Source organism: Penicillium psychrosexuale (assembly GCF_028828465.1).
Source record: "Penicillium psychrosexuale strain IBT 29551 chromosome Unknown utg000005l, whole genome shotgun sequence".
NCBI classification, from domain to species: domain Eukaryota; kingdom Fungi; phylum Ascomycota; class Eurotiomycetes; order Eurotiales; family Aspergillaceae; genus Penicillium; species Penicillium psychrosexuale.
The window spans coordinates 1,468,211-1,491,669 of NW_026643190.1; the positions used below are offsets into that span (position 1 = coordinate 1,468,211).

Sequence of the window (23,459 nt, forward strand, 5' to 3'; positions counted from 1 at the left end):
GCAAATAAGGAGACAAAGTCAGGGGTAGTCAGGGAGAAAAGAAGGTGTACATCTCGTACTTCCCAAGATGTCACGTGGCACCACCTCACCGCTCACTATTACAACAGGCTTAGTTGTCACCTTAGGCCTGGGGTGAAGTAGCGGTAACAACCTGAGGACGTAAATTATCTGACAGTGTCAGAGTCTCACGGTCTAAGGGGTTATCCCCTATACAGCCGTATATGCGTGTGTGTCCACTTGAAATAACCTTGGAACGGGAGTACCCCAATGACTGAAGTCTGGGTCTGTCCTATACTTAGAACATCCACGCCACAGGGAATCCCGTAGCCTACATTGTATGTACGATATACAATCATATGTCTGTCGCATGTCTGATATTGTAATAACTGTAATACAACTAAACACTCTAGAGCGCCTAACCCGGTCAAGGTACGTGTTCCCCGGAGGGGTCTGGAGGCTCACCCCTAAGAGTGTCCACGCAATGCTCTAGGTAGACAAGAAAGGGGTCCGAGACAGTGCAATAATGAGATGAAAATAGTTCTGCCTTATCCTGAACTTGTAGATATCAAAAATATAAAAGAAACGGCCAAAACCTGTAGATCGGAGGGGGTCAAAAGAGAATCGACGGCCTCAGGCAGCGCACAATCCCAGCCATCACAAACCCCTCTCCACTCTTCTCGCTCCCTCACTCTCTTCCTTCTTCCCTTCTCCCCTAATCCCAACTATATCCCCCCTCTAACCTCATTCCATCTTTCTTTTCTTTTTCTATCCCCCCCCCCTCCCCCTTAGGTTCATTGTTTAATCTGTCACAATGGAGGGTATGTTATTCTGATGTGGCCACATCAGCAGCTTCCCAGGAAGCTGCCCCCTGTTGCCACAGCTCGAATCCCATTTGCGAATGACCACTAACCCGGATATCTCATTATAGAAGAAGTTGCTGCTCTCGTTATCGACAATGGGTATGTGCTATGCTTTTTCCCGGGAGCTTCTGGCTTGTGTTTCGGCCTGGTCACCAAATCAGCCCGGTCGCGGTCGTTGCCACCCCTAATCCGCCCACACGACGGCAGATGGAATCCATCCCAATCGCTTTCCATCTCCCTCCACAATTACGAGATAGCGCTTCCAAAACTACAAGAATTATGATACTGATGATTTGCGATGTAGTTCGGGTATGTGCAAGGCCGGTTTCGCCGGTGACGACGCACCACGAGCTGTCTTCCGTAAGTCCAACCCCACAGAATCTGACACCCCTCCTTTGCGAAGGCCGCCATCCCACCAACCCTTGCGTCGGATGGCTTCCCCTCTTTTGCTTGGCTGGAAACCTTGAATGTGAGGATCAAATAACTGACCAAATTCAACAGCCTCCATTGTCGGTCGTCCCCGTCACCATGGGTAAATAATCCCCCCCCCTTTCTTTTTGGCTTTTGGACACATACGCCATGCAGCCAATTTGATCCTCAAATGAATAAAAAAATACTAACATGGGCGCAGTATCATGATTGGTATGGGTCAAAAGGACTCCTACGTTGGTGATGAGGCACAGTCCAAGCGTGGTATCCTCACACTCCGTTACCCCATTGAGCACGGTGTTGTCACCAACTGGGACGATATGGAGAAGATCTGGCACCACACCTTCTACAACGAGCTCCGCGTTGCCCCCGAAGAGCACCCTATTCTCTTGACCGAAGCTCCTATCAACCCCAAGTCCAACCGTGAGAAGATGACCCAGATCGTGTTCGAGACCTTCAACGCACCCGCCTTCTACGTCTCCATCCAGGCCGTTCTGTCCCTGTACGCCTCCGGTCGTACCACTGGTATCGTTCTCGACTCCGGTGACGGTGTTACCCACGTCGTCCCCATCTACGAGGGTTTCTCTCTGCCCCACGCTATCTCGCGTGTCGACATGGCTGGCCGTGATTTGACCGACTACCTGATGAAGATCCTCGCTGAGCGTGGTTACACTTTCTCCACCACTGCCGAGCGCGAAATCGTCCGTGACATCAAGGAGAAGCTTTGCTACGTTGCTCTCGACTTCGAGCAGGAGATCCAGACCGCTTCCCAGAGCTCCAGCCTCGAGAAGTCCTACGAGCTTCCTGATGGACAGGTTATCACTATCGGTAACGAGCGCTTCCGTGCTCCCGAGGCTCTGTTCCAGCCAAACGTTCTTGGTCTTGAGTCTGGCGGTATCCACGTCACCACCTTCAACTCTATCATGAAGTGTGATGTTGATGTCCGTAAGGATCTGTACGGTAACATTGTCATGGTAAGAAAAGGTCTCCCAGTTGAACTTGCAACATCCCACTAACACACTTTTAGTCTGGTGGTACCACCATGTACCCCGGTATCTCCGACCGTATGCAGAAGGAGATCACTGCTCTTGCTCCTTCTTCCATGAAGGTCAAGATCATTGCTCCCCCCGAGCGCAAGTACTCCGTCTGGATCGGTGGATCCATCCTGGCCTCCCTGTCGACCTTCCAGCAGATGTGGATCTCGAAGCAGGAGTACGACGAGAGCGGTCCTTCCATCGTCCACCGCAAGTGCTTCTAAGCTTCTTGCTGCACTTTTCTACTCGTATTCACTCGTACTTTCCTGGTGTATCAAAAAGCAGGATGGAGGCACTGGTGGATTGCAAGCGTTGTTGGACTCGCATTATCAAGCGGATAGCCTGAAAATGGAATCTCGATTTTAGTGGAATAGAGTCGATCGTTTTTTTTTGTTACTCTTTACCTTACTCTTTACCTCGATCTTCCTATCCATCCATCTCTGCTTTGAAACATTTTACCATTACCCTCCATTTTTTTCTTCATTCGAATGCGCTGTCCCGTCCGCTTCTCTGATTGTTTGCCTGGACGGGTTTCTGGCGCTGGGGTGACAACAGTGTACCTGTAGGGTGAGGATGCATATGGAGTTGGTTGGCTATGGGGAATAGGTTGGGTTTGCCTTTTCTCTTGACGTCTCCATCGTCCGTCTTTGTTCTAGCCTGTCTTCAGCTAAATTGTCCGACTTTGTCCGTAGTTTTAACATAACTCTGACTTCGAATATTCCATGCACTGGTTTTTTGTATTCTAGAAATGCTATCGAGAGATTTAGCGCTTGTTGAATCGTGGTGTCTATTATGCATTACTTTTGAACATCATTTGTCTTAGCTTTGTCACCGATATATATTTTCTAGCATTCAATCAGATATGCCGGATATAGGAACAATATAGCAATCTTAAAATATCTAGATCAATGAGATTCTTTCCAATATATTCAATTTCATGCATGTAGGAAAATCGCATTAGTTCGGGACACATCCAAAAGCCCTATATTATGAAAGGCAGAGAAGAAAGACGGGGAATACGAAGAACCAGAAAAATAAACAGTAACAAAAAAAATCTATAAGATATGTAGATAACCCAGGCAAATCATTTTCTCCATCCATATATAAAAAGCATCACGCATCAACATCACCATCAATATCAAATTTTAACGTCAGGATCGTGAATATTACGCAGACCAAGTCTCAAGTCCAGACAGCACACAGCCCTCTTCACCCTTGGCACGAGCACGCAGCTCACCAACGCGGTACACAGACTCACCAGCAGCCTCGAAGGTCTGACGGATAGCAGCCTCGTGGGCGGGGTCGACGGCAATGATCATACCAACACCGCAGTTGAAGGCACGAGCCATCTCGGCAGAGGAGACGTTACCGGCACGCTGGAGCCAAGTGAAGACGGAAGGCTGGGCCCAGGTGCTGACGTCGACCTGAGCAGTGAGGGTGTCGGGGAGCATACGGGGGATGTTCTCGGTGAGACCACCGCCGGTAATGTGAGCCAGACCCTTAATGGCAGAGCCGTGGGTGTTGAGTGCGCCGAGGATGGATTTGACGTAGATGCGGGTAGGGGTGAGGAGGGCACGGCCGACGGAGACGCCGGCGTCGAGGCCGGGCATGGAGAAAGGTGCGGTGTCGGTGTAGCTCAGGCCGGCACGCTCGACGATCTTCCGGACGAGAGAGTAGCCGTTGGAGTGGGGGCCGGACGAGCCGAGGGCGAGAAGGACATCGCCGGAGCGCATGTTTTCTGTGTGCGGGAGGATGGCACGAGCGTTGTCGCCCGTGGTGTTGATAGCGCCGACGGCGGCTCCGACGGCGTCGTAGGAGTCGTCGACGAAGAGGCCGGGCATCTCAGCGGTCTCGCCGCCGATCAGGGCGCAGCCGGCTTGGACACAGCCCTCGGCAACACCGGTGACGAAGGCCGCAGCGGTGGGCACGTCAAGGTGGCCGCAGGAGTAGCAGTCCAGGAAGAAGAGGGGCTCGGCACCTTGGACGACGAGGTCGTTGACGTTCATGGCGACGAGGTCGATGCCGACGGTGTCGTGGATACCGATTGCGTGGGCGATCTTGAGCTTGGTGCCGACTCCGTCAATGGCTCCGATTAGGGTGGGCGAGTGAGGGTGGTAGGCGGAGTTGGCAGCGGGCAGAGAGAAGAGGCCGCCGAAGCCGCCGATGACGGCGTCAGTTCCAGGGCGTTTGGTGCGGCGGACGGAGCTCTTGATCTGGTTGACGAGCTCGTTGCCGGCATCGATAGAGACACCGGCCTGGGCGTAGGTGAGCGAGGTGTTAGCGGTCTGGCGGAACGCGCGGTGGGCAATGTCCTTGCGGTAGAACATGTCCTCAAAGCTGATGGTCTTGATGCCCTCGTAACTCTTAGCAACAGCCTCCTCAAGGGTCGCGGCGGTGGCCGTGGAGGCGATGACACGGCCCCCAGAGGTTTGCAACTCGTTGCCAGAAAGAGTTGTGCCAGCGTGGAAGATGAGGGTTCCAGCAGGCGCGGGGGCCAGAGTGATGGTCTTGCCCTTGGCATAAGCGTTGGGGTAGCCGCCGGCGACAGCAATGACTGTGGTGGAGAAGTTGGGCTCGATCTTGATCGAGACACCGTCCAGCCAGTGGTCGGCACAGGCCACCATGATCTGTGCAAGATCGGTGTCCTTGCTGAGCAGAGGCAGCAGAGTTTGGGTCTCTGGGTCTCCACCGCGGACGTTGTATTCAAGGACCTTGGGTCCGTTCTTGGTCATCATAAGACCGGTAAACAAGATACCAACGAAGGGGAAGCCTAGACAATGATTAGGAACATGCTTTGGGAAAAGCACTTTCAAACGTACCATCCTTTCGCATTCCGTCAACCGAAGGCTGAATGATGGTGCGGTCAATCTCATCCACAACTTCTTTCGGCGCAATGCGCGTAGGCGCATAGCAGCCCATGCCACCAGTGTTGGGGCCGTGGTCGCCATCGAAGATGCGCTTGTGGTCCTGCGCTGGAGGAAGCGAGCGAATAGTATAACCGTCACTGAAAGTGAGGATACTCAGCTCATCACCCTCCAAGTACTCCTCAATCACGACCTCATCGCCAGCCTTGCCGAACTGGTGGTCCAACATCATTTCCTTCAAGGCCTTGTGGGCTTCCTCTTTGGTAGTGGGGATGATCACACCCTTACCACCAGCCAGACCATCAGCCTTGATCACCACATTGTGCGACACGGAGTCGAGGTAGCGACGTGCGGACTCGTAGTCAGAGAAGTTTCCGAATTCGGCGGTGGGGATCTGATGGCGCTGCATGAAGTCCTTGGAGAAGGTCTTGGAGCCCTCCATGCGGGCAGCAGCCTTGGAGGGACCGAAGCATCGAATGCCGACTGTTTTTGTGAGGCATTGTTAGAGTTGTTCAAAGCGATTGGTATACAGAAAAAAAAAACAACCGAAAAAAAAGAAGGAAAAAAAGAAAAAGGTGACTCACCAGCCTGGAAGTAACCCTGGATGCCATCAACGAGAGGTGCCTCGGGACCTGGTACCACGAGGTTCACCTGGTTCTTCTGTGCGAAAGCCACGAGGCCGGGGTAGTCGTCGCCCTTGACATTGGCATTGGTGATCTTGCTGTTGGTACCCAGGCCTGTGCCACCGTTTCCGGGAGCAACATAGACAATGTCGACCAAGGGGGACTCGCTCAGCTTCCAGGCGTAGGCATGCTCACGGCCACCATTGCCGACAATAAGGATGCGCAATTGTTCGGAGGCCATGTTTGGAGAAGCGTCTCGACTATGGTGGTGTTAGCAAGTAGTATAGGAACTCCGCGGGGTATTTAGTGCCCCCTCAGTCAAGGAAACCGAGTCATTGAGCAATGGGACAGGGCACACAATTGGGAAAGGCTTGATCATAAGAGAATCCACACTTACTTACCTCACAGAGACCTGAGAAGCAACTTCCAAGGTTGTATGCGGGAATGGGAAGTTCGAAGATGTTAAACTTTCACAACTTTTTTTCTGCCCTCCGGCTGGGTGTTTCTCCGACTCCAGAATTCTACCCAGCGATCTCGGCCGGTGAGATAAAATATTCTATAGTTCTAATTAGAAGATGGATTAATGGATTTGACAGTTCAAGACTGATTTTATATGTCTTATATTTAGTGTTAAGAGATAAGAGTGCAGGATTCTATACAATTGCGAATGTATAACTCTTGTATGTTGTACAATATAAGTCTAAGAAACATGGATTTTGTAGTCATTTAATCATACTACAGCATGCTTAGCTCGATTGAATATGAAGCATATAAAAAACAAAACAAAACCTACATCCAAACCTCCTACTGTCGTCTCATCGTTTGCACTATTTCTTCCCGATATAAAATATTGACACCTTAGGCACTTAGGCAGAAAGGCAACGAGATAACAACAAAGCGGTGACCCCAATCTCCTGGCAGAAAAAAAACCGGAGAGGCAATTCTGAGGTTAGCCCGGTGGCTTATTGACGGGGATTTTTTTTTAATTCTAGAATTCTTGAGTCGACAACATTTGGGGACTTCTACATTTCTATACCCTTTCCCAAATTGACTGTCGACATTTGACCTGAATGCTTCGGACTTCTTTGCGGTCTGTGTCAGGCCCTTTAAGCCGACATGTCTGTCTCTCTTGTCTGCCGCGCCCTGGCGCGCTCGGTTTGCGCCAGTTCCACCGCATATCTGCGCTCCGTACGAATGCAGATGAAATAGAGCCGAAGATCAATTCAATTGACGCGTCGACCGAGCCTTCAGTGCCGCTACCGCCCAATGTATGTCCTTCGATCCGAAGTACAACGTGAGATAAGTTCTGACAGAGTGTGCTATAGGGCCAGATCCAAGATACAAAAGATGCCGCCTCTTCCAAACCTCAGAAACCCGAGCCGTCGCAACCTAAACCGAAAGAGCTCACTGCTCAAATATGGTATGAGATGTCTGCCACACAAAAGAGCAATTACAAACGGCGGCATTACCCGGCCTTCAGAGAGTTCCAGCAGTCACTTATAGCCGGGAGAGACCTTTCATTCTGGGCAGCATACAAATTGGAACTGAGGCGGGCGAAAGCAGCACCGCGAGAGGCCATCACGTCAGATGCAGTACCGCTAGAAGCAGCACAGGTGGAAGCAGAAAAAGTCAAGGCCTTGCGGACAGCGGATATACAAGCCAAACGACAAGAAAGAAGGGCCAAGGTCAAGGAGAGAAAACGTTTGGCCAATGCCAAGATTACGACAGACGGACCAGCAGATACGCCAGCGGTCAGTGAACCCAGCAAGAGCACGCTCGAGTTGAAGTCCACTAGCAATGTAGTTGCCCAAATATTGGACGCCAGCTCTAAGAACGGTATTGCAAGTTCGAATGAGCCAACACCCACGCAGAAGGCGGACAAACCAGCACCCAAACAGAAGGCGGACAAGCCAGCACCCAAGCAGAAGGTGGATATTCCAGCACCCACCCCGTGGACGGATAGGCCAGAATTCAGGGACAATGACGAAGTCCTTGATTTCATCAAAAACCACGTTACGTCTAAAGATTGCGGGTCTGTTGACTCAACGGAGCAGAGCCTAAAAGGTGAGTTCGGAACTGATATAACTGTCGAATGTGAGCTAATCTTCCACCCAAGAGGTGCGTGTCTCCGTGCCTCCTGTCCCACGCGTCGCCTTTGGTCTCGACCGAGTGCTTTTCAAGTGAGTTGCTAAGTCTCCTGCCAATGATCGATATACTAAGAGCAGACAGTCCTGGTGTCTACCAGCTACGTGACCCTCGGTCTTTAGTCTTCAATTTCGACCCCTACCTGGACCAGATCATGCCCGTGACGGAATTTGACTTTAGTGCCTTGAAGCCATACATCACCTCCTCACAAGATGAGACGGCTTGCGAAATCACCAAGAAAAATAAGAAGAAGTACTACGGCTCATCATCGAGCATGACTTCAGTTCTCGCTCATTTCCATTATCTTCTGTCCGCGTGGCGGCCTGTCGATACTAGCAAAATTAGTCGGGGTTTCGATGACCCTCTGAGGACGTTCACCCGTCTCCTTCGAGCGCCGACTGCTATGTTCCTCCGTTATAAGGAAGAGGAGGATATTTACGCCATTGATGCGGACAAGGAATACGACCACGCTAATATTCTTATGAACCTGGGCAAGTCAATGGAGAAGCAACTCACGATGCCAAAGGATCAGTTTGAGCGCTACCGCCGCAGTGATGCGAACAAGATTACTGCTGAGGAAGAAGCAAACACCCCGGAGTCCTACCACTACAGCACCCTCGGAAAATTCCTCATGCGATCGCAGCTCGACGCCTACGATCCCAGACTTCCAGGCACTGGCATGTTCGACTTGAAAACCCGTGCGGTGGTTTCAATCCGCATGGAATCCACGGAGCACGAGCGCGGGATGGGCTACGAGATCCGACGCCGCTATGGCAAGTGGGAGTCTTACGAACGCGAATACTTCGATATGATCCGCGCCGCCTTCCTCAAGTATTCCCTGCAGGTGCGCGTTGGCCGCATGGACGGCATCTTCGTCGCATATCACAACATCGAGCGCATCTTCGGCTTCCAATACATCCCTCTCGACGAGATGGATCAGGCTTTGCACGGCACGCCTAACACCTGCCTTGGCGACAAAGAATTCGAACTAAGTCTCGGCCTGTGGGAGAAGATCCTGGACAAGGCCACGAAGAAGTTCCCCAAGAAGTCCCTGCGTTTCCACTTCGAGGCCCGCGAGGGTAACCCCCCTACATGTTGATCGTCGCGCAGCCCGTCACGGACGAGCAAATCGAGGCCATTCAGACAAAGAACAAAGCCCACATCGACGCCATCCAGGACCGCATTCTCAACCCAGACCAATACATCGACGGCCATATCCCAGAGACAGCCGTGGAGGCCGACGAAGACGAACCCCTCTATCCAGAAGAGGAGTCAGTCGAAAAGGACTTCCTGTTCCCAGGAGAGGAGTCACTCGAACCAGAGGAGTCACTCGAACCCGAACCTACCTATTCAGAGGTGGACTCGACGGAATCAAGTCTACAGGACGCTCCCCCAGTGGAATCCCTGGCCGACGAGCTCTACCCGAAAGAGGCCGGCGAGGAAGAATCCGACGCCAAAGCCGAAGAAGCCGAAGCAGAGGCATTAGAATACAAGCCCCTGTTCGAGCTGCCCGCCGAACCCAAACGCCCGAAACCAACCAAGAGCGTACCCAGACGCACTCCCCCCACATCGGCGACTTCGACGAGGACATTCTAGGCATGACGCTCATCGTGAATAACAAGGTGAATGGCGTTCCGGTGCAGCGGCCGACGTGGTTCACGGCGTCCGACAGGTGGACGATTGACTACGAGCTCAACGTGCTCAGTGTGGAAGAGAGCAACCATGTTCTGGCTGCGATCAAGCATCGTCGCAATGTGGCGTTGAAGAAGAACGTGCAGGATCATGATGCTGGTTTCTTCGCGATTTTGAAAAGGGTCACTGAGAAGGGACGTGCTTGGCGGAAGAAGATGGATCAGAAGGATCGTGAGCGTGGGCTTCTTGTTTATAAAGATTCTTGTGATATGTGAGGTTCGACTAGGTATCTAGGAGAGGATGCTTGGAGGTGGTGAGATGGGAATCCGTTTTGTATAGTATCAGATTTAATCTTCTCCCATTTGTACTGTATTTCGAGTGGGCTTAGATATACATCCGTGGCGTTGCTTTTTATATAGATTGAACGCGTTTTCGTGGGATGTTTATCAATTTTATGCATATATAGAAATGGTTGTGTTTTATAGCCTCCAATTCACTTAAACTACTCAGTCTTCGAGACTAGGAAATCAAACAGAAAGGAACAATAGTGTTTCATGCCTATCCAAACAGTATTCAATCCTCGCTCTGGAGAGGAACAACCGCAAAGAAAACAACACAATAAAATATCAAACAGCCCAAGCCCCAGACCCAATAAACATTAGCCATGGATTCACGCATGAGCGTCACTAACCCACAAAATGAGGACGCTTTCCAATAAGAGCAATAAAACAAAGAACAAAATGTCAAGGACACGATAAGACGAATAGGAAGATGTTGGCACAGAATGGAAATGGAAATGAGGAAATGAATATGGAACGCCCGGAGAATGCGGTCTTGTAAAAAAAAAATGCAACGCCAGGGTATCAGTGCCAACTGGCCGGTTTGGAGAAATGGGAATTCGGATGGGGTTGGGTCGAGTTATGAGTTAATGAGTAAGATAAAAATGTTTCACAGGGAAGGGTATATCAGCGAAACCTGGGTGTGGTTCGTCGTATATATACCGAGCCAGGCTTCGTTTCGGTTCGTGTTGGGTGAGGTGTGGAGGATTCTGTACAGGTAGTTGTGTTGGTGAGGGTGAGGGTGTAAGGAAGGCTCTAGAGACCTCCCAAGTCAAGCTTCGGTGGTGTCCAGTCTAGCTGAGGCGGCTTGTCGTCGCTGACACAAACAGGTGAGGGGCGCACTGCATCCGCACGGCGACGTTCCCTCAACGCGGTGCCGCTGAGGAAGCCTCTTAGGGTAGATGAGGCGACGCCATAGGCGCTTCGTGTACTGCCGGCGCTGAACGAGGCAGTACTGGAAGAACTGCGTCCACTGCGCACGCTCTCTGCTTTCTTAACTGCTGGGGGCACGGCTGGAACCGGGAGAGCTAGGAGAGAGGCCGAAGAACTATGACTGGATGGAGTGAAGTGTGCAGCAGCGGCGGTATGAGGGCGGCGTGTATTGGATGAAATGCGTCTTGTTTGGAAGGAGGTGGACTCGATGTATGACGAGGACTGGGATGGGGTGTCGGATGCCTCTGAAAGTCGGATGACAGCAGGAGGCTCGTCTAGCAGCGACGGCGTTCGAATCTCATCTGCCGACACGGACACGTCGAATTTGAAATTGTCAAACATCGTGCTCAGGCTCGCCGCTGTTGCGGGTCGTCCAATGCTGGCGGAATCATCATCAATTTCCTCAATCCCATGGGCAATGTTGTAGTTGCGGAGGAGATATCGATTGAGCCGAGAGACTTCGGTGTCCCATCTCTCGTTCAGAGACTGCAAGACTAGTTCAACGTTGTGGTTGGCGAATGGAGAGTTTTCCAATGCTGAGGCGACACTAGGCGGCGGCGCTTTGCTCAGTCTGTGCCCTTGCCCCCCTTGGCCAACGGTCATCGCTGCATACAGAGAACGACGGACCGAGTGGCCGGAACTTTGGTTGCCGTTGCTGGCCTCCCATCGGACATTATCAACCTCTCGGCGTACTTTGTCCAGGGACAGGACTCGGTCCCGATCCATGCAGGAGAGGGTGAGAAGGGAGCGGTTGCACCGAAGGCCGTTAACCAAGACCGTAAAGGACTGCAGATTGATATCATTGTTCTCACAATGTACTTCACGTAGTGTATCATTCTCCTCTAAGACGGAGGCAAGGGTATTTGCACCTTGAAGACCGAGTTTCTGGTGTTCAATTCTCAGGACCTTTAGAGATGTGTTCTTCTTCAGGCCAGTCAGTGCAAGATTAAGACCAATACCGAAGCGTGCAACATCAAGGTGCGCGTTATCACCGCTAATGTCCAAAGCCTCAAGAGTCTCATTCTCCTCCAGCATCACTTGCAACGATCGGCAAGTCTCAGGGCTAGCATCGTATGGGAGGGAAGCCTTTGAAATATCCAAAAATTTGAGAGTGCTGTTCTTTCGAAGTGAATCCACCAGCTCACGGAAATGGTCTTCTTTCTTGAAATCAATCATACGCATTGACAGATGCGAGGGGGTCTGATTATTCGCAATAGCGTTGAAAACGTGAGAACAGCCGTTGTCAATGCGGTTCTCATTGACATGCAGATGGAGACTGCGCGGGGAATCAGGTTCACTAGACATCGACTGCATAAACATAGCCACATCCTCTCCGGTCAGACCACACTGATCAAGACGAAGCACACGAAGGTTTCGAGAGCGATCGCTAGCTAGGTAAGTAGCAATGGCATCCACGGTCTCGCGGTTCAAAACCGTCCGACTGAGAGCCAGCTCTTCGAGTCGCCAGTTGAACAGCATTTCGGCCGTGATGAGAGGGTCGGTGCCAGAGGTCCGTGATATGCGAGATAAGTTGATTTTGCGGATTTGTCCAAAATAGCCAATGTATTGCTGGAGGACATCGGGATTCAATCGGCCCTGCACGCCTGATATGTTGATCGCCTCGAGTGTCGATTCTTGTGCGACGATAGTCGACAGAAGAAGATCTAGGTCATGTACGGATAATCCACAGTCCCCAACTTCTAGAGCGCGCAGGTGACTACGCCTTTGCGAAGCCGCATCGACAAGATAGTCCAAATCGGACTCACCTAGCTTGATACCGTTAAGCACAACCCAGTCCACGCTGGTCAGTTCTCGGCGACAGACGGGGAAGATCGCTTCTGGAATCCCACAGCCTGGATCACGAGTACCCTTGTCCAAAGTTGGTGTCGGGATCCGTGTAAGGCAGTAAGAGAAGTCGAGTCGGCGAAGCCATTTGCTCTTCAGAGCTAAAGCTCGCACCTCTTGCGAGAGGACAGTTAGACTCGTCTGGCCTGGAATATGCACGGAGGCGCCTCCTCGGTCGAGATGGACGTCGGAGTCCACCCCATGAATATCACGAAGGCCCTGCAATGCATCCAGATTGACCCCGCGGAACGAGATTGACCGGAAGAATTCATTATAGCGAAGTGCGCGCATGACAGCAATGAGTTCTAAAGCGTTGTACCGCGGGGTTTTCGGGGAAGCAGGCTTCAGCAGACGGAAGCATGGAGCATCCTCGCATTCCTGGTCGATTGTATATCGTATATTTGATGTGTCGATGTCATAACTGGCAGAGTAGGCGACCAAGGTTCGGTCGAAGCATCCATAATCTTCATCTAAAGCAACAGGCGGGAAATTGTCGTCATTTTGCAGTTCTTTCGGAACCACGAATTCGTATGGCTGTCGTACCCACAATGGGCGAAGGTATTCAGTGTGTTGTCGGATCCAACATGCAATTTCAACGGAATGAACAGAGGCCAAAAAGACATTGAATGATTTCTTGAGAGGAATCCTAAAGATCAGATGCAGGCTGTCGTCACCATACTCCATCGACAAACCAGTCAGGTTCATCAGACCAAATGAAGTACCGGCCTCCCAATCTGACAGGGATACGACCGATGATCGATTGGTTGTCTTCTGCATGGGTAGCAGATGCAGCTTGTGTGCGCCAATGGCAAGATAGCAGCCCGTGGGCGACAGCTTGGTCAGGTCATCAGAGGAAGAGCGGGTGATTGACTTGCTAGATGCGATTTGAATGACCCGGAACATGCGGAACACCTCCGGGTCGTAATCTCGCTCGTGCTCAAGCATACGGGTTACATACTCAATCGATCCCTTGCTAAATGGCATTGGACAATTTGCTCTAGCCATCTGCGCGGCTTGACGGATGCCTACCATCCAAAGGTTTAATTCCTGCAAATCAGATGTCTGCATTTGCACCAATGTGGCTTTGTTTGTGCGCTCGTCGAGATAGGCCACTTCGACCGATGGTGACAATCGTGCATCTTCCAACATGTAGACCGCGATTATGCTGTTTAGTGGGATTCCGGCAGTTGAATCGCCAGAGGCCATGAATTGCATATCCTGCAGAGAACTGACTGAAGCCACCGATTGGCGATGGGAAGGCGCAGGCCGGGTATAAGAAGCGGGAATACAAGCAAAGACATCGGCGGCTTTGCCTTGATTCTTAAAGCGAATGAGGTGGGTATCCGTCAGGACCAAATAATGACTCTTCTTCCTCCACATGCCTCCAGTCGTCTGAACTTCCCCGTGGTGGAGGATTGCAGATGACCAGATCCCATTTCGGGGAGTGGCCATGCTTTGCTCGTCCATCATCGAGCCGACGGAGGGACTCGTAGTTTCATCGTCTTCCCATGAGTGTAATGACCTCAGAGAACCAAAAACCGAGGTGCGCTTTTTCTGCATCGACTTCCTCCGCGGACGAGGGGTTTCCATGACCGGTGTGGATGGCATGCCGACGGGGGTGTCGGAGCCTGCCGTCCCAGGGCGGCGGTTATTCGATCCATCGGACGCTCTGTTCGGACTATGAGACCGGCCGAAGAAGCTAGAGTTCCGTCGGCCTTTCTTATCCCGGGTCAAGGTATCATCCGAGGGTGTTCGGGTGTGAATCGCAGGTCGGAGGGGGGCTGATAGTGTGAGGGATGGACTGAACACGCTCAGGCTCTTTCTTCGTTGTCGTTTGCCGATAATTTCAGCCATGTCTGGATCGGTAGGGCGGACTAGTGGTACAGAAGCAGGGGGAGTTGCGTAAGGTGGAAGAGTAGCGCGAGTGCTAGGCACTGAGAAAGGAAGCTTATCTCGACGACCTCAACGTCGTTCGTACTAGGGATCAATTAGTCGTGTGAAGGGTCATGACGGGGAATAACGCGAGGAAGTGAGCGGAGCAAGAATGAGGGGGAAGGTAGCACATACTATAGATCGTCACAGCGCCATGAGAAGCAATTAGCATACAATTGCTAAGATGGGAAATTGTTCCCTATATCTAAGCGCAGACAACAGGAACCTGTCAACAATGTTGAATGCGGTGATGGTTGCGGAAGGGGGAATCCACAATATGCACAGGATCTAATGTGATTTGATATCTTCACATAGAAAGGAGGCCAGATTGAATGCGTCAAATGAAAACAGCAGAATCCACTAGAGGGATAGTCGGAAAGATGGAAAAAGGAGGAAATAGAGGGAATCGAGGATGGACGGATGCAGTCAGATCCAACTGTATCAACTGGAGATGTTTCAGTTGTGGCTTTTTTTTCTTCTCTAGGGGTTTTAATTTATTTTTTTAATTTATCTTCTTCTTTTACTTTCAGAGATCGCTTATTTATATCTTGAAATCTGAGGTGGCGCCGAAAAGGACCGCCAGAAGGCCGTGCGAAGGGGGGAAACTGGAATGCCCGAGGTTTTAGGTGTCGATGTCTGGACCAGCCTGTTGAGGCGGCAGAAAATAAAGTACCTGGATTACTTGATAGAGACCATACAAGCAAAGCACCTAACATTGGAACGTTGGAAATAGCAGATAGATTCAATGGCAGGGAATGGGTGAATATAGAGACTTTTAGAGTGGGAATAGCTTCAATTCCAATGATATCTACATACAACATACACAGTGTCGAAAGCGGTCGGAAAGCGGTCGGAAAGCGGTCTGGATCAGGCATAATCCAGGCATCAACCCAAACAACATGGCATCCGGCCTTATGGTGAACCTTACAGCCGCTGATCTGAATGAACTTCGTCACCGATGACGCCAAGGTGTCTGGGGATATTCCCCCCTGATTGCCATTGTGATCTCCCTTTCACGTGGGCCCGAGAGATTAATACCCCTTCGGAAGCAGTATCGTGGAGTGCCATAGTCGCCGATCATTCCTTTAGGGGTGGATCCGGAGATTGAACCTATGATGCTATGTTGTCAATTGAGTGTAGATCGTATAGGGGGATGAACGATGAACGATGACCGGAGGAGGACGGGGTATACTTCATAATCTGTACTACGTAGCTTCCAGGGTTGTTCTGGAGTACAAAGAAAGACCAATCAATATGTCGAGGGTTAGCACGGTCCAATTAGTCTAATGCAATTAATCCCTGTAGTTCCGACTATATCGGCACTATCAAGTCTAGTGCAGCGCCTCTTACGTGCTCTTCGTACTAGAGATGTACTAGAGCATCGGAGGCCAAGCCTACGGACATCATCTTTCTAAAGCCAGTATAGTTCGGCCCTACAACAGCCCAGTCATAAAGCTTATGACTATTGACGGTTAATAGTCAACATTAGTATATTGGCTGCCTTGCTAGGTGTAATAATTTAATACCCCGTAATAATAGAGCTTGATATTCGACATATGACAGCCCGAACGACCCGGGATGCTCATGATGTACTTTGTACTGGTCATCCTCACCATGTTCATCCGCGTAGAACCGGTTGGCTTCGATTGTTCCCGGATTTCGGGCCCAGAGCCTTCTGGGGCTGGGTGATTACCTGTTTGTCCGGCTTGTGCCCTAACAAGGGTCTACACCTGCTACGAGTCTGGGAACGCTAGAATCATCCTAATCTGTTAAGAGCCCTATACAAGCTGGTGTTCTACCGGTAGAAAAGCAATGCTTGTGGAAACAGCCTGAGCGAAGATGGCGAGCTAGAGGCGATAAATCAAGATGCATAGCCTGACTCCTGGGAGGTCATGCAATACACTCTGACTGGTGATAGGAATGGTCGACTCACCTTTCAACATTGCGCATGTGGCTTTTACAGGTTCTCAAGAGCGATCTAGATTTTCTATAGAATGCACAAGTTTCCTACGCTCATTTGTCTGGTTGTCTAAGACCGCGCCACGTGATCATGTTCAATCCTCCGTCGGCCTACGGTGAGTAACTCTGACGAGGGCTACAAAGTATTCGCCTCAATCCTGTGAGGCCGTGCAGGGTTGGAAAACGACTGAGAAATGAGATTCAGCTCATCCGTGTTCCGCCAAAGCGGCAGATGTATTGTATCCGGTGGAAGTTCAAGTTCCAAGTTCCGTCCAAACCAAGTCTACATCGTTGCAAGATCTAGTGGATGTCTCCAAATCTTTACAACATATAAGATTACCGCCGATGCCCCCCCGCGCGTTCAGCCTCCAGTCGCTCCGTGCGTTTAATCCGTCTCAGCAGCTCGATATACTCGGTCACGCGTTTCTCCTGCCAGATACAACCACCCAGCGTCATAGCCACGACCTGCAAAAAGACCTTGAACTGCGGCGTCAGACCACGGTAGACACGGGACCCCGGCGATATCCAGCTTGAGAAGCCCTCTATGGGGCGGTGGAAGAGTCGTGAGCGGAGGTAATCGCGGGAGAATATGTTAGGGCGTGGACGGGGTTGTGTCGGGGCATATGCGACGGGTGGACTTGGCGCGGAGAAGACGAAGGGGTGGGGCAGGATAAGGATCATATGAGCCAAGATGGACACGGAGCCAAACTTGAGGATATTAGTATTTGCTCTGGGAGTTCACGGAGAGACGAATTGGAAGTCCGGTTGCTTACGCGGAGCGCGCCGGTCAGGAAGCCTTGGGCGGCTACCCAGGTGATTTCCTCTGGGGGTTCGACATCGGCCCTGTGGTTAGATGGTGGTGGCATTCTGGTATGTCCGTTGTAAGTGTACGGTGAACAGGGAATGAATTTAGCTGGGAGTCGGTCTTATCGAGGCCGAGTGCGACGATAAACAAAGTAAAGCAAAGTAGACAATGCCGAAGAAGATATGTGTTTCAAATCCCGATGACAATACAAAGAATTGATCTCAAGGAAGTCAAGAATAAAATCCTGGACCAGCCAGTGTCATAAACCTGCCAAACTCGGTCGCATTTCCTCCATACTAAAGAGCGGATCAACGATTCTCCCGCGAACGAGTCAGACAAAAAAGAAATCCGATTATCTCCCACCTGGGCATCTACCAAACACCGACTCTCTCCAATTTGCCAATTCGCCCTACACCAAATCCCTAAACCCACAATGTCGCTCCCGGCGCGCACAGCGACCATCTCCCGGTCCACCAACGAGACCAAAATCCAAATCTCGCTCTCGCTAGACGGCGGCGTCCTCCCACCCTACGAACCATCAGCCCACTTCCCCGCCCCAACAGACCCCAAAGAAGCCGAGGCCTCGAAGAAGGGCATCGTGCCACCCAAGGACGCCGGCCATGCGACGCAATTCACCCCGACGCAGCAGATCACCATCAGCACGGGCATCGGGTTCCTGGATCACATGCTGCACGCGCTGGCGAAGCACGGCGGGATGAGTCTTGCAGTTCGGGCGAAGGGTGATTTATATAGTGAGTTCACATACACAGGATACTACAATATGAAATGGCAATGGCAATGCTAACCAACGCTCAGTCGACGACCACCACACAACAGAAGACACCTTCCTCGCACTAGGCGAAGCCTTCACAGCAGCACTAGGCGCACGACAATCCCTCGAGCGATTCGGCCGCGGCGACGCGCCCCTCGACGAGGCGCTCTCATGGGCGGTCATTGACCTCTCCAGCCGGCCGTGGGCGGTTATCAACCTTGGCTTCCGGCGCGAGAAGATCGGCGACTTGAGCACGGAGATGATCACGCATGGTCTGCAGAGCTTTGCGCAGGCGGCGGGCGTGACGTTGCATGTTGGTTGCACTTATGGCGATAATGACCACCACCGTGCCGAGAGTGCGTTCAAGGCGCTTGCTGTTGCTATTCGCACTGCTTGTAAGCGTAGGGTTGCGGGTGATGTTGGTGCGGGTGATGTTGTTAGTACTAAGGGTGTTTTGTAGTTTGGGTATTAAAATTGTGTAATGAATGAGATGAATGAGATAGATGTACTCCGTACAAGGTGGTCTACTGTTACTAGTTACTTAGTATGTACCCATTAGAGGTGCCGTGAATAAACTTCATTTATATTCTATACCATTCCTATCCCATAATCCATAATCATCATATCGAAGCAAACAACAGTAATCAACAACACCGAAGAACCAGCTCCGAGCCATATCAAACCAATCTAAACACCAATAGCCTTAACAGCCCTCTCCCAATACTCCTTTCTCTCATCCGTAACCGAAGTCCCCACACAATCCGAAATAAACCGCTGCCACCCCGTCTCAGAACCATCAGCCAGCGCAGCCCGCACCTCCTTCGAGCACTGCGTAGTCAAGAACCAAGCACCAGAGCCGAAATCCGTCGCACCGTCGTTGCGCAAGAGATCAAGGAGCTCAGCGGGACCGTTGACGGTAGCGAGTTTATCTTTCAGGGCTGGCAGGGACGAGGCGTATTTCTTGTTGAAGGATGGGGATTGCATGTTCCGTGCTGGAAGCATATGGTTAGTATATATGTTAGATGTAAGGTTAGATAGGAAAACTCACTACCCTGCCCAGCAACACCCGGGAAATGATTCTTATTATATTTGAAATCGCCGCTTTCGAACGCCATCAGGCTGATTACGGCGGCTTGTTCGGCTTTCGAGGTTACTTTGTACGTGTCGAAGGACTGGGAGGTGAACTTTGCGGCTTGTTTGGCGGTGGCGCATTCGCCTGCTGCTGGGGCGTCGGTGCAGGATTTCGAGGAGGGTGCGATGGTGACGAGTTGGGATTCGGTTAGGGCTGCGTTGTTGCGGGTGCGGGTGAAGAGGGTGGTTGGGAGGGGTGTTGCGGTTGTTTGGATGGTGAGGGTTAGGGTTAGAGTTAGGAGGAGGGTTTGGAGGTGCATTTTTGAGGTTATAGTAAGTAAGAATGGCGATATGTTGAGTAATATCGTGTAGGGATTGAATGTTAAAGTCAAGAGTCAGATGAATGGATGGTTGTTATAGGATGGTATAGAAAGGATCTTGATTCTGTGCGAAAGTGCAGCACAGCAGATTGTCTTTTATAAGTCCTCGAACATGTCAGAGGCATGAAAGGGCTTGCATTGTCCGAGGCAGCTGGGACGTACAAAGGGGAGGAGGGAGGACATTGTAGGGTAGACGCGGAGAATGCGAGATGTGGACTGAAGTATGTTGGTTAGATCAAGGAAAAACACCAAAAATGGGATGCTCAAACAATGGACGTGTTACATAGTACACTATTTTTAAAAAAATGTCCAAGCCCAGACGTGATAGGTTCACCTGAAAAGCTTAGAGGTGGCGATTCAAGGCACGGTGTTGTCATTGGAGAACTTAGGGTTTCAGGATTGCGGGTTGAGGTTTCAAGACATGATTGCACGGACTGTTCTAGTGCTATACTTAAATTTTATACTTGGAATAGTCCAAAGTATTTCGAGTCATCATTTTTCCCGGAGATATCCGATCCGGCATAGAGGCATGTCCATATATTCCACTGTCTCCCGAGAAGCGAATCCAAGTTGTTTACAAATCAATAGACGGAAAAAAAAAGGGGGACAGTGAAATGGAACCGAGTGATAGACAAGGTCTCGCACATGTCCAAAAGCAAACCCAAGTGCTCCAGGTGAGCATTCAATCCAGGATCCCGTCACAGGATTGAGACACCATGCATAACGCGCTCCTAAACACAGAAAGAAAGAGCAAAAGTTGTACAATAAATGCTGATGCAGAGATCATATCCGGCCGTATCGTTACAGACAAATACACAGGCTGTAAAATGGCAAGTTGCGAGTTGAGAAGTAATCTCTAGATCTCTAGTCATCGCGACGTTCGAGTTCGTACGAGGTCTCTGTGACCCCGCCGGACTCTTCGTCTTCTTTGAAGCTGACCCGTCGCAGGAGGGTCGGGACTGAGAGTCGCGAGCGTCGTGTTGGCGACGTCGAGAGTCGCGGTGGGATGCCTGATACTTTGGAGTAGCGGTAGCGGTACTTGGCTCCTAGGAGCATGACACGTCCGTAGCTCCACCAGAGGCAGAAGCCGACGATTCCAGCGAGAAGGAAGCCGCAGATAGTGAGGAAGACCCAGTGTTCACCCATCTATGAGATATTAGCATTGTTCGATATTCAATATCGGACTGTCACTTACCCAGAAGATCAAGTGCGCATCCTTGCCGTGCCAGCTGTTACCCCGGTGGTGGGTGAAGAAGCTCCAAGAGAATTTGTTGTACTCATCCTGCATGAGGATGCGCACGCGCCCAGCCTCGCTCGGCCCATCGCGCATGTACTCTTTCCAGATGACCGACAGGAACAACGGTCCGGTTGAGTACATGACCGTGATGTAGGGGAGGAGCCAGTGGCGATCGTACTTTTGCAGCTCTTCGATGGTACGGAGGAAGAATGGGTGCTGGGGTACTGAGCCCATGGCATCATTGGAGATACCGGTTGGGGCCGTACGGCGTACCCAGGCGGGATAAGCCAGGAGAGGATCCAAGCGACGGTTGCAGCCCTGTTTGATGTTAGAATGAAACACGGGTCTCCCGGGGTAGGTATACTTACGTCGTCCAGGTCAATGTATGTTCCACCGTAGTGCGCGAGAATGAAGTATCGGATAGTATCGGCGCGTTGAATAGGATAACTGTAGCCATCGAATGTGTCCAAGAACCAGGGGTATTCGGCGGCAATGAACTCTCGCGACTTTTCGTTTGTCCAGAGCTAATGACAGAGGGTTAGCTTGGATCCGACGGATTAAAGGGCATGCACGTACAATATATTCATAGTCCGGGTGCAAGTCAATGCAACTCTGCTGAGCTCCTACCCAGACCTCTGGAATGGTTTCATTCTTGTATGTTTGGTGAATGATCTTTGGAATGATCTGGGGGCGATGCTCGATCAGGCTGGAATTTGGCGAGGGCAGCTCCGCGCGGTGGATAGCGTCGGCAGCGGCATCCTCGACTAGTAGTGCCAGTAGGGTCGAGACACTCCGGACGAGCAAGGAGAGGATGATGAGGTTGACGAGAAGGAAGATAACGAGACCGCGCCGCATGGTGAAGGTTTAAGGATCGAATAGGAGAAGCGCGATAGCCAATTGAAGCCCCAAAAGGGTAGTCGTTAAAGGTCGTATTAAGGTTGTTTCACATACCCCTCAGGCCGTAGTTAGGTCAAAGTACGGGAAATGCAAGTCATAAGATGGTAATAGACAAAGGAGGGAGAAAAGAGTATTTAAAGAAAGGGGAGGTTAGTTCGATAATAAGGAGTGACGGGGAGTGGGGAGACTAAAAGCTAAAGAGGGAAAGGAGAGACCCTCAGCGTTTAAAAATCGAAATTGGAGGCGAAAAAGGAAAAAAAGGATTGGGAGGTGAAGGGAAAGTAATACGGGGAAGGGACAAAAGGTGTTGAGAACATTACGAGGCTGAGCACGAGAGGGCCGGCTGTGGTCCCAAGATTAAGCGGCTGGGAGGGGATGTGATTGGTGCGTTGGCAATGGGGCAATTAAGGGGAATTGATTAACCTTTTAATTTATTTATGGATATTTCAACGTACAGTACTGTGTGTATTTATGAGTTGGATTTATTATTTTCAGTATTATGTGAATTGGCTAGATCAATTATATATGTAGGATATATAGGATATATAGAATATACACAACTACATGGTCAATATATAACTACAATAACTTCGCTTCGCGCAATGAATGTCGCCAAAATAATTAACTTTGAGGACTCGTCACCGTACCGTAAATAAATTACCGTGGGGAAAATCCCCACGCCAACGTGAGCACCGTGTACTGAACTAGTCCTATTTAGGCATGTACTCGACCGTACCTTTCTCGACCTCGGGAGGCTAGTGGTAGTTGGCATGTGCTCTAGTCCCGACTTATCTGCCTAGGCATTATGCAGTTAGCAGTTATGGAGCAGAGTTTGACTATAACGGCACTATTCCAGATTGATCTTTGTATAATAATGTATGTTGTACATAGCAATACAAATGTATAATAATCTCCAATTGTATGTATTTCGCTACCCGCCACATATGCACCCATGTGACGGGAATACATATTTATGACGCTATATCTCACGCGGCCGATTCAATCAATCCAATCCAATCCATAAAACAAAGAACCAGCCTCGGACGCCTTGGCCACGACTTGGCCACAGCGTGGCCACACTCGAGGTAGGAATTGGCACCGATTTGCCAAGTGAACCGCCACCTGCCACAAGCCGGGGCCGTGCACAATGCGATTAGAAGTGTGTTCTTGCCCCTCCATTATTGGCCTCATTCGGAGTGGTATTCACTCTGTATGTTACATATTCTAATGTAGTACTCGATAGATAGGGTATGCAATGGATACAGTATGCAGATGCCTGGTGAAACATCAGAACACCGGACCAATCAAACCGCGGCTAAATTTATCAGTTGCACAAATAACAACGAATTATCACGCGTTTCCATGGGACCTTGACAGACCCCCACCCGGGCCCCGCTAAGCTCTGGTACGCCAACACGACCAGAGGGCGAATCCACCGGATAACCTACGGTTCACCACGTTGTATCCGTATCGCTAACTTTTAACTCGGGTGCCTATCTCAGTATGTGCCCTCCGATGTGTCCGCCGATAAGATCGGCCGATTCTCCGTTTTTTTGGTTCTAAGATTAGCCGATGTGAGACTCGGTAGGCTGGAGCCTAGGACTTGAAAAGTAAAGTACTACTATGTACAAGCATTTCGCAGATCGCCGGCCGTGCTTATCATAAGCGGGATGTGGGCGCGAAAAAACGGCGAATTACTCTTT

At 50.7% G+C, this 23,459-nt stretch overlaps 8 protein-coding genes across 8 annotated transcripts; 3 read left to right on the forward strand and 5 right to left on the reverse strand.

Moving 5' to 3' along the window:
• Positions 1 to 811: 811 nt before the first annotated feature.
• act1 (actin) lies at positions 812 to 2,547 on the forward strand (the record flags this gene model as incomplete). Its single annotated transcript, XM_057190390.1, has 6 exons — positions 812 to 818; positions 929 to 959; positions 1,165 to 1,220; positions 1,362 to 1,392; positions 1,492 to 2,263; positions 2,317 to 2,547. The coding sequence occupies 6 exons, from the start codon at positions 812 to 814 to the stop codon at positions 2,545 to 2,547; spliced, it is 1,128 nt and encodes a 375-aa protein (XP_057038046.1).
• A 942-nt stretch (positions 2,548 to 3,489) lies between these two features.
• ade1 (bifunctional aminoimidazole ribotide synthase/glycinamide ribotide synthase) lies at positions 3,490 to 6,260 on the reverse strand (the record flags this gene model as incomplete). Its single annotated transcript, XM_057190391.1, has 4 exons — positions 6,212 to 6,260; positions 5,772 to 6,070; positions 5,143 to 5,670; positions 3,490 to 5,093 (listed from the first exon to the last, which is right to left on the reverse strand). The coding sequence occupies exons 2-4, from the start codon at positions 6,049 to 6,051 to the stop codon at positions 3,490 to 3,492; spliced, it is 2,412 nt and encodes an 803-aa protein (XP_057038047.1). The 5' UTR covers positions 6,052 to 6,070; positions 6,212 to 6,260.
• Positions 6,261 to 6,880: 620 nt separating this feature from the next.
• On the forward strand, positions 6,881 to 9,862 carry N7518_009466 (Pet127 family protein; the record flags this gene model as incomplete). Its single annotated transcript, XM_057190392.1, has 6 exons — positions 6,881 to 7,078; positions 7,136 to 7,874; positions 7,927 to 7,990; positions 8,040 to 9,034; positions 9,112 to 9,500; positions 9,578 to 9,862. 6 exons carry the CDS (start codon positions 6,881 to 6,883, stop codon positions 9,860 to 9,862), a joined length of 2,670 nt encoding a protein of 889 aa, XP_057038048.1.
• Positions 9,863 to 10,681: 819 nt separating this feature from the next.
• On the reverse strand, positions 10,682 to 14,557 carry N7518_009467 (uncharacterized protein; the record flags this gene model as incomplete). The annotated part of the gene is made up of 1 exon (XM_057190393.1): positions 10,682 to 14,557. The coding sequence occupies one exon, from the start codon at positions 14,555 to 14,557 to the stop codon at positions 10,682 to 10,684; it is 3,876 nt and encodes a 1,291-aa protein (XP_057038049.1).
• A 2,373-nt stretch (positions 14,558 to 16,930) lies between these two features.
• On the reverse strand, positions 16,931 to 17,460 carry N7518_009468 (uncharacterized protein; the record flags this gene model as incomplete). Its single annotated transcript, XM_057190394.1, has 2 exons — positions 16,931 to 17,302; positions 17,368 to 17,460. 2 exons carry the CDS (start codon positions 17,458 to 17,460, stop codon positions 16,931 to 16,933), a joined length of 465 nt encoding a protein of 154 aa, XP_057038050.1.
• Positions 17,461 to 17,832: 372 nt separating this feature from the next.
• On the forward strand, positions 17,833 to 18,631 carry his3 (imidazoleglycerol-phosphate dehydratase HIS3; the record flags this gene model as incomplete). The annotated part of the gene is made up of 2 exons (XM_057190395.1): positions 17,833 to 18,151; positions 18,216 to 18,631. 2 exons carry the CDS (start codon positions 17,833 to 17,835, stop codon positions 18,629 to 18,631), a joined length of 735 nt encoding a protein of 244 aa, XP_057038051.1.
• A 227-nt stretch (positions 18,632 to 18,858) lies between these two features.
• On the reverse strand, positions 18,859 to 19,562 carry N7518_009470 (uncharacterized protein; the record flags this gene model as incomplete). Its single annotated transcript, XM_057190396.1, has 2 exons — positions 18,859 to 19,163; positions 19,220 to 19,562. 2 exons carry the CDS (start codon positions 19,560 to 19,562, stop codon positions 18,859 to 18,861), a joined length of 648 nt encoding a protein of 215 aa, XP_057038052.1.
• A 924-nt stretch (positions 19,563 to 20,486) lies between these two features.
• N7518_009471 (glycosyltransferase family 32 protein) lies at positions 20,487 to 21,714 on the reverse strand (the record flags this gene model as incomplete). The annotated part of the gene is made up of 4 exons (XM_057190397.1): positions 20,487 to 20,768; positions 20,818 to 21,177; positions 21,228 to 21,383; positions 21,436 to 21,714. The coding sequence occupies 4 exons, from the start codon at positions 21,712 to 21,714 to the stop codon at positions 20,487 to 20,489; spliced, it is 1,077 nt and encodes a 358-aa protein (XP_057038053.1).
• Between the last annotated feature and the right edge of the window lie 1,745 nt (positions 21,715 to 23,459).